Source organism: Mus pahari, chromosome 9 (genome assembly GCF_900095145.1).
Source record: "Mus pahari chromosome 9, PAHARI_EIJ_v1.1, whole genome shotgun sequence".
Taxonomy (NCBI): domain Eukaryota; kingdom Metazoa; phylum Chordata; class Mammalia; order Rodentia; family Muridae; genus Mus; species Mus pahari.
In genome coordinates, this window is record NC_034598.1 from 50,202,757 (window position 1) to 50,212,437 (window position 9,681).

The 9,681-nt window shown below is 47.1% G+C and overlaps 1 protein-coding gene across 4 annotated transcripts in view; it reads left to right on the top strand.

The window, feature by feature from the left end:
• The first annotated feature begins 5,766 nt into the window (after positions 1-5,766).
• Atp23 (ATP23 metallopeptidase and ATP synthase assembly factor homolog) overlaps positions 5,767-9,681 on the top strand; it is a 25,487-nt gene continuing 21,572 nt past the window's right edge. For 2 of the 4 annotated variants that reach the window (XM_021205577.2, XM_029542408.1), the window contains exons 1-3: positions 5,828-6,009; positions 6,914-6,959; positions 7,557-7,638. In XM_021205577.2, the coding sequence (XP_021061236.1) occupies positions 5,844-6,009; positions 6,914-6,959; positions 7,557-7,638 (294 nt within the window). In that variant the 5' untranslated portion in view covers positions 5,828-5,843. Of the gene's footprint in view, positions 6,010-6,913; positions 6,960-7,556; positions 7,639-9,681 lie in introns of all 4 variants that reach the window. The other 2 variants (XM_021205578.1, XM_029542409.1) reach the window with 2 other exon arrangements.

A 9,681-nucleotide genomic window follows, 5' to 3' on the forward strand; every position in this document is an offset into this window, starting at 1 on the left:
TTGTTGTGTGTTCATTGGCCAGAGGCATGTACATGTGTTTATTGTTGAGAAGAGGTCTCTCACTGTCTGGCAGTCCCAGCGTAGATGAGGCTGACTGGCCAGTAACCTGAGGGAGCTGCCTGCCTCTGTCTCCTTAGGGCCAGGATCACCACCATGAGAGCTCACCACCATGCTTGGCTTTAAAACATTTGTTTTTAGTCTTATTTATGTTTATGGGCATATTTATTTATTTTAAATCCACAATATAAAGTCACTCAACCATCCGTTCTTGCTCCCAGCTCTGACTTCACACAAATTTTCACAAATTGTCCTTTGAGTTAAGGACGTGTGCAGCAGCCTGGAACATAATCTCTTCAGTACTTGGTTCTGAGTTCCTCCTACATCTGAGCATTTTCTCAGAAAATTCCAACAAAATTTTATTTCACACGTATGGGTATTTTGCCTGCATCTACATCTGTGTACCTTGCTCATAACTGAGGCCCGTGGATGGCAGAGGAAGGAGGCGCCATCCCCTGGACCTGGAGTGATAGATGGTAGCTGACTGCTGGGAACCCAGCCCTAGGCCTGTCAAAGGGCAGATGGAGATCTTGGCTACTGAATGTCTTTCCTGCAACCCTGTTGTTGCTGGTCCATCTGGAGACAGGGTCTCACTGTGTAGCCCTTGCTGGCTTAGAACTTGCTGTATAGACCTCGCTGGCTTCAAACTCATAGAGATTCACTTGCCTCTGCCTCCTGAGTGCTGGGACGGAAGACCATCGCCACCTCACCTGGCCTATGAAGAGGTGATACAGGTGGTTATACGCTGCTTGACATGGGTGCTGGGATCTAACTTGGGTCCTCTGGGAGAGCAGCAAGTGCTCTTAACCACAGCGCCATTTCTCCAGTCCCCAGGTTTTCATTCTTAAGCAGCCAACTCCACTTTGGCATCCTCTCTCCCAAGGTCTTTCTAATGTGAGTTAGTTTACGGACTTGATGGCACCTCATTTCCTGTGTAGGGATGAAGTGAGGTGGCTAGCCCATTCACTAGCTACCTCTTTTTTTTTTTTGCATGATTTTTTTAAAACCTTTCTGTGAGTTCTTTCTTCCCTTGTACTTACGAGTCAGAGCCTCGCTTCTATAAATTGGAACAATTCCAATTTCTTTCTTTTGCTTGTTACTCTTCTCAGGCTACTGACATCTCTTTTCCTTTACGGCCAAACCTCTTTGAAAGAAATGTCTTCATGTGTTGCATTCAAACTCGCAGCAATCAGATTTACACTGGGGCCTTAATGTCTCCTTGTCTTGGAGATTTTAATATCAGAGTTATAGTTATAACATTCAAATACATATATGAAAGGAACAAGATTAGTTTCCCGAAATCAGTTAGACAATGCAAAAATGTTACTATAGAAGGGAAAAAAAAAACCCATGATAGGTAATAAGTGAAAAATTTACTCTGCCTATGGGTAGTTGGATAACTATGTTTTTTTTAACTTTGCACGGTTGAAAAAAAGGATACTCTACATTAGAACACATTGGTCTGTAACTTTAAAAAAATCCTCAATTTCTAGTTTGAAAAAGGAGGCAGAGACAGCGAGAAGCTACCAACAAATGCAAAGTTCTCCGCCTTTCAGGCTCGCCTCCGGTTGCCTTGGTAACACCCAAAGCGCCAGGTCAACTCTTCCCAAAATTCCGCGCGCCTGCCTACTTCCGGTGCTGGGGCTCCTTCCGGAAGCGAGTACTGGCAGGCCGCTTGGTGGACAGCGTGTGGCACTTTTCCTGCGCAGCGCCGGGGCGATGGGCTTCGCTCCGGACCTTCGCAGTTATTAGCGAAATAAGGAAATGCTATGCTTTCTCCGAATTGTTGTTGACGCTGGATAAGTGGATCAGATGCTCCTTAGGAAGCAACCGCAAGGGGCGTGGCCTGTCTCGCTATCCCTGCGGTCTGGACCACAGTGTGTCCTCTTGATCGGAAAAATCCGGAACAGGGCTGGAGTGGTAGCTCAGTGGTAGAGAGCTTGCCTAGCATGCGGGCCGCCCTTGGATCAATATCTAGTTTCTTTTTCCTCTTAAGAATATTTTATGGGGGCTGGAGAGATGGTTCAGCGGTTAAGAGCACTGACTGCTCTTCCAGAGGTCCTGAGTTCAATTCCCAGCAACCACATGGTGGCTCACAGCCATCTATAATGGGGTCTGATGCACTCTTCTGGTTTGTGTCTACGATGTACTCGTATAAATAATAATAAATAATTTTTTTTAAAAAAGGTTATGTGTAGGAATACACAGTGCTTGCGTGCGGTGCTCGTGTGCCAGAAGGGGGCGTCAGGTCCTCTGACCATGGGCTTTTTGACTGTTGAGAGTCACATTATGGTTCTGGGAATCGAACCTGTGTCCTCTGTAAAATCAGCAAGTGCTTGTAACCACTGAGCTATCTCTCTAGCCTGCCAGTTAATATTAAGGAAAAAAAAAAAGTAAAAGTCCTGAATCAAAAAAATCAGACCATACTCCCCACTACCTAAAATAGAAGGATATGTGTGCTTGACAGCAGTGTAAATTCATTTGCTGTATGCCATAAATACGATTTTTATTTGTCAATTATAAAACGGAATTAAATGTTAAAATGCTCCAAACGCTTAAAATTATATGCAATTTAGTTTGTTACTGAGATTGATTTTAAACGTTATTTTTGCTTTAGAAAATGAAAACAAGCACAAAATAACACAACCCCCCAGGTCCTGTCCGCACAGAGACAACCACAGTGACTGCTTTGGTGATGTCTTCTTTTTATGCAATTAATTCTTCTCCCTCTGTGAGAACCGAGTTGTGCACTCCACACCTGGCCCCCTTGTTCTCTGTGGTATTTACCCTTAACTCATTTCTATTTTTACTTCCCCATATTTCAGAGTACTTAAATGTTTTTTTTTAAACTTTTTCTTCTCTGTTTTTCTTACTTACTTTTACAGAGTGCCTTTGTACTTTCCCCTGCAGGTAAAATTATGTGTGAAGTTATGCATGTAGCATTGAAAGCCCATTCAGCCCCTTAAAGTTAATCTTGGTGATTATAAAGTAATGCACGGTGATTGTAGGACATTAGGAAGTTTAGGAGCTAGGGAGATGACCCAGTGGTCAGAGTGCTGAGGTGTCAGCATGAGTACCTGAGCTTGGATCTGCAGGTCACATCTAAGGCTTCGGGTCCCCACAATGGGGTGGAGCCACCTCTGGGAAGGTGGTCCCGGGTTGTATAAGAAAGCAGGCTGAGACCTGGGTATGGTGGCACATGCTACCATGGAGTGCGGTGTTTTGAACATGCTTGGCCCATGGGAAGTGGCACTGTTAGGAGGTGTGGCCTTATTGGAGGACCTGTAGCCTTATTAGAGGAAATGTGTCACTGTGGAGATGGAACTTTGAGGTCTCATATATATACTTAAGTCTGGCCAGTGTGATCCAGAGCCCCCTCCTGGCTGTGGTCAGATGGAGATGTAGAACTCTCAGCTCCTCCAGCACCAAGTCTGCCGGCACTCAGCCATGCTTCCCTTCATGATGAGGTGGACTGAATCTCTGAACCTGTAAGCCAGCCCAGCCCCAATTAAATACTTTCCTTTGTTAGAGTTACCTTGGTCATGGTGTCTCTTCATAGCAGTGAAACCCTAAGACACCCAGAGGTCAGAAGAGGCCACTGGCTCCCCTGGAGCTGGAGTTATGGATATAAGCTACTCTGTGGGTGCTGGGAACTGAACCCAGGTCCTCTGCAAGAGCGATTGCTTTCCGCTGGTGAATCATCTCTTCAGCCTCGTTCTAATGTGCCTTTGTTTATTTGTTTTAGATGTTGTCTTAGGGTCTTACTGCTGTGAACAGACACCATGGCCAAGGCAACTCTTACAAAGGACAACATTTAATTGGGGCTGGCTTACAGGTTCAGAGGTTCAGTCCATTATTATCAAGGCAGGAACACGGCAGCATCCAGGCAGGCATGGTGCAGGAGGAGCTGAGAGTTCTACATCTTCATCTGAAGGCTGCTAGCAGACCACTGGCTTCCAGGCAGTTAGGATTAGGGTATTAAAACCCACACCCACAGGAACACACCTACTCCAACAGGGCCACACCATCTAAAAGTGCCACTCCCTGGGCCAAGCATATACAAAGCATCACATTCCACTCCCTAGCCCCCATAGGCCTGTTCAAACACATGAGTCTATGGGGCCATATATAGCCAAAGCATAATGCAAAATACATTTAGTCCAACTTCAAAAGCTTGCCCCTCAGTCTGTAGCAGTCTCAACAATGTAAAAGTCCAAAGTCCAAAGTCTCTTCTGACATTCATTTAGTCACTTAACTGTCATCCCCAAACCAAGACAGGAAGTCAGCTGGGCAAACTCCAAGCCCTGCATCTCTGCATCTTCATGTCTGATGTGAAAGTGGTCTTGTGTTACCCAGTCTGGCCTTGACCTTGCTGTGTAGCTTAGGATCACACTGAATCTCTGGTCCTCCCGTCTTTACCTCCCCAGGGATGCTGTTACAGGCACAGGTTGCCACTGTCTGCTTGTGGGGTGCTGGGTGTAGAACCCAGCACTTCATGCATATCAGGCAAGCACTCTCTCAGCTGAGTTACACCTTCAGCCTTCTGTAGCTGGGCAAGTCAGTTTTGCTGAGCTCAGTTCTATCTGCAAATTAGGGTTGTTGCTATTTTGCAAGGTTGTCATGAGGACTGGTAATAATGTACGTATGTGGACCTTGATAAGAAGAATCTAACCTTTGGCTTATGGCTTTATTAGTCTGTAAGTGCAGGTGCTCACATTTGTATAATATTCCAAGCAAGTGAATGCCTTCTGCTTCCCATTCAACTCTTGTTTACCGAGCACCATGACCCCTAAGTGCTGTTCAAAAGGCATTGCACGCCTATTTTTCTTGGACATTTTCCCTACGTAAAGTTGCCATGGTTCAACTTCAGAAAATTCCTCATTTGACCTTGTTTTCTCTGCCTGGCCCTTGGCAGCAGGTGTTTAGCAGTGTGAGCTGAGCCGAATAATTTAGTGAGGAAAGAAACTCACACACACACACACACACACACACACACACACTACATAAAAGTTGGAGGTCTGTCAGGTGAGCACTAACACGGACAAAGTGCCTTAAACCGGCAACATTAATTTTGAGTAAGTGTGCTGGTAATGCCCTGAGGAATAAATAAACTTAATGTGGACTGATTATGCAAACTGAGGAAAAAGCCTTCGAGACGATGTCACAGTGTGAGTTGAGGTATATATGTATATGCTGTAGAAGTGAGGTGTGTATCTTTTTTTTTTTAAAGATTTATTTATTATATGTAAATACATGGTAGCTGTCTTCATACACTCCAGAAGAGAGAGTCAGCTTACAGATGGTTGTGAGCCAGGATGTGGTTGCTGGGATTTGAACTCAGGACCTTCAGGAAGAGCAGTCAGTGCTCTTATCCACTGAGCCATCTCTCCAGTTCCCTTGTGTGTATCTTATAATGAGTTATTTCTGGGCAAGAGGAAGATTGACGAATGGGTCCCGACGAGCCACATTTTGATGAGACCAACCAGTCTTTGTTGTTTCCAAGCTTTTCTGAAAACACTGCCTTTAATTCGGCCTGAGTGGGTAGCAGGAATAAGAGAAACAGCAGCGAGGGAGTGAGAGGACGGTTGAGGTGCGGAAGGGAATTTAGTGGCCAGCAGCGACGGTCAGGAGGCACCGCCCATCACGCCCTGCCCACCGACCACGCCCACCAAGCCCCGCCCACGAGCAGCAAGCGGCTTCATCCTCCGAGCTGGCCCGCGGAGCGTGCGCTGGCGGCGGAAGCGGCTGTCTCAGGTCGAGCGGGCAGGAGGACGCTTGTGGGCCGCATGGCAGGAGCTCCGGGCGGCGGCGAGCCGCTGCTGCAGCGACCGGACTCTGGCCAGGGCTCGCCCGAGCCGCCGGCCCACGGGAAGCTCCAGCAGGGTTTCCTCTCCAGCCTCTTCACCCGGGACCAGAGTTGTCCGCTCATGCTCCAGAAGACGCTGGAGACGAGTAGGAGCCGCGACCTGGAGGCTGGGGTTGGGGTGGCACAGGACCCGGGGACGAGGAAGGGCCGGGACCCCACTGATCCCGGGCTGCACTGCAGCCCCGGGGCTGCGAGGGCGGGAGGGGGCGTGGGCCTCCGCCCCACTCGCGCTTCTGAAGGCCTGGCTGGGAGTCTGCCCTTCTGGGTCACACTAGTTTCTTATGTAAGTTATGCAGCGGCTCAGGCTCTACGGTGCAGGTGAGAGCTGGAAAGAGCTCCATTCAGGCAGTTCTACTTCTGGCTGTGCACCCCTTCCCTGGGGTGGGGGTGGGATGGGGTGGGCGATTCTTTCACCTTCAGTCACTGCAGTAGGGACAGTGGAGAATGCTAGAATAGGAACTTTTGAAAACCCTCGTGTTTATGCACCTACGTGCATTTTTCTAGGGAGAATTCTTAGCTTCATCATAGTCTCTAAGAAGCCTGTGACATCTAAGAGGTTTATTATTGCTGCGGGTCACGCAGGCACACTGGGTCCCACTGAACAATTTATCTCCAGTCCGGGAAGACTGCCTTGATCCCCTGCATCTGCAGATTGCCTGTCTAACTCAGATTTATTTAGGAATGTAAGATTTAAATGTATTCGACCTCCAAAATAGTTACTATTTTATAGCAGAATCGGTCATAATTCAATAATCAACTGATCAAAGATTTTACTGTCTTTTATTTATTTATTTATTTATTTTGTTTTTTGAGACAGGGTTTCTCTGTATAGCTCTGGCTGTCCTGAAACTCACTTTGTAAACCAGGCTGGCCTCGAGCTCAGAAATCCCCCTGCCTCTGCCTCCCGAGGAGTGCTGGGATTAAAGGCGTGGACCACCACGCCCGGCTTGCTGCTACATTTTCTAATGAGCATACTTACTGTCTTTGTAGATCCGTATGTCAGACTTCTACTTGATGCTATGAAACACTCAGGTTGGTAAGTAAATCTTTTTTTAAAAAGTCACTGTATATTCTGGAGACCCTCCCCCCACCCCCAACTAATAGCAGAGCTGTTACACTTGGGATTTCTCACTTGGACCACAAGGTTTCGCTGTCAACAGTGGTGGGCTGTGTGCTCGCCCGCTGGCCTTGTTCCTCGGCTGACTTCTGTCTCAGCTCAGTCTGTCTCTGCTGTCCATTTTGAGTATGGGTAAAGGCGATATTCACAGTCTATCTTGTCAGTAATTACCAAACTTGGCCTCTCCATTCCTCCAGCCTAGGTCATTGTGGTGAAGAAACCTTAGCTTGGACTAATTAGTAGGAGGCTTCCAGATGTTAACCCAGAGACGATTAGAGGAAATAACTTCTGATATCTATTTCTTACCACTCTGGCCCAAGGGCGGGACTCTGTCGTATTTCCAGTGTGGTCCTAGTCAGTGGAGTCTGAGATGGTATGGACTCTGAAGAGACAGCCTCCTTTAGTCTGGAGATGAGACAGCTGAGTCCTGACCGTGTTAAATGGTGGTGAGAGGGCTGTGCCGTGTGGTCCTGGGTATCCTGGTGGGGGCTGCTCACCTCTCTCCTGGCTTTCCAGTGCTGTGAATAGGGGAAGACACTTTTCCTGTGAAGTCTGCGATGGAAACGTCAGCGGAGGCTTTGATGCGTCTACGTCTCAGGTGTGTTTCTTTGCTGAGTTGTTCTCTCACCCTTTCTCCCTTCCCATATGTGCCAGACACTTTTCACACGCCACACATCCTGTCTGGCAGTCTTTGCATAGGACTCTTAAGTCAGTTGCTTGGCTCATGGTTGTGAATCTTTCCACGCCACCGTGTGTGCCCTCTCTGGTTTGCTTAACTTCTCTTGTACACTGTTCCACTGTGTTTGCATCAGAGCTCGCCCTATCTGATAGTTCCCAACCTTGTCGTTGTGTGAGGCAATGCTGCAGATAGTCTTGAACCTCCCCCACCCCGTGATATTTGCAAATGTCTCTGAGATACAAGTCTCAGTAGAATCGCAGGGTCATAGCGTGGAATGGTGGCTCAGAGTCGCAGGGTCATAGCATACATAGAACCGTGGCTCAGAATCGCAAGGTCATAGCATAGGCAGAACAGAACGGTGTCTCGGAATTGTAGGGTCTTAGCATGCCCAGAATGGTGGCTCGGATCCTCAGGGTCACAGCATATGTGGAACAGTGGCTGGTGACCTGTTCCGAGGTTTCCTGCACATTCTCCCGGCTGCTGCTTTGCAGACGTTCTCTTCTGCCCCCAAGTGTTGAGGACCTACAGACCTTTTCTTCTTCTGTGTTCTGCCGAGGGGATCTTGTTTTTCTTTGGGGTCAGAGTTCCATTTTGAATGTTCTGCCTGTGTATTTGAATGCTCGCTTCCACTTCCACTTGGATTGTCTTAAAGATATTTTAGTCCTGGGGCCTGAAGAGATGGCTCAGCGGTTAAGAACACTGACTGCTCTTCCAGAGGTCATGAGTTCAATTCCCAGCAACCACATGGTGGCTCACAATCATCTATAAAGGAATGTGATGCCGCCTTCTTGTGTGTTTGAAGACAGTGACAGTGTACTTATATACATAATATAAATAACGTATATCTTAAAAATTAAAAGGAAAATGTAGTTCATGGATCCTGCAGTACATATGCCCCCATATTTTAAAAAAAGTGCCTTAGACCCTGTGTGTTCAAGTTCACCTTGGTAATTGTTCACCCAGTCAGTTTTTTTTTTTTGACACAGGTGTAGCCCTGATTGATCTCTATGTAGCTCAGGCTAGCTGAGACGATGCACCCTAGATCTACGTTCTAGGATCTCAGGAATGACCCACCACGCTTAGCCTGATTTTACACATCTCAGTAGATGTTTCTACCATCTAATCCAGACATATGTAGATACTTTTGACTCCTTCCTTATTTCTACTTCAAATTTTGTTCAATTTAACTCCTAAATTATCTTTTAACTTTTACCATTCTTGCCTAAAAATGCTGTCTTCTGCCTCTTGCCTAAAATACCATGTTGGCTAGGGTTAGGGTCAGGGTCATGGTCACTGTTAGGGTTAGGGTTAGGCTCAGGGATAGGGTTAAGGGTAGGGTTAGTGTTAGAGTCACAGTTAGGCTTGGGGTTAGGGTCATGGTCTTGGTCAGGGTCAGGGTTAGGGTTAGGGTTAAGGTTAGGATCATGGTTAGGCTTAAGGTAAGGGTTAGGGTCAGGGTCATGTTTAGGCTCTGGGTTAGGGTTAGGGGGGTTAGGATTAGGGTCAAGGTTAGGCTTAAGGCCTCTATCTAGTTTCTCTGATGCAGCTTTGGTCACCTCTCACTTGTTTTTTTTGGTTGTACTTTTAAGAGTAAACAAAGGCATGCTCCTGCTTCAGTGTTCTCCTAGGAGGCTTCTCGCTGCTGTAATAGACAGGGTCTGTGGGGTGCGGCCTCAGCTGACGTCACCAGCCTTGCTCAGGCCTTCAGACCCACTTGGCTTCTGCTCTTGGTTTGGTTCTCAGGCTCTTGTGTGTTCTCTCTGTCCAGCCCCCACCCCCTCCTTTGTATGTGTTGTTCTTCTTCCCTTTCCTCTGTTTAAGTATGGCAGCTCTCTATTCTTTGTTATTTATTTATTTATTTATTTATTTATTGGTTTTTCGAGACAGGGTTTCTCTGTGTAGCCCTGGCTGTCCTGGAACTCACTCTGTAGACCAGGCTGGCCTCAAACTCAGAAATCCGCC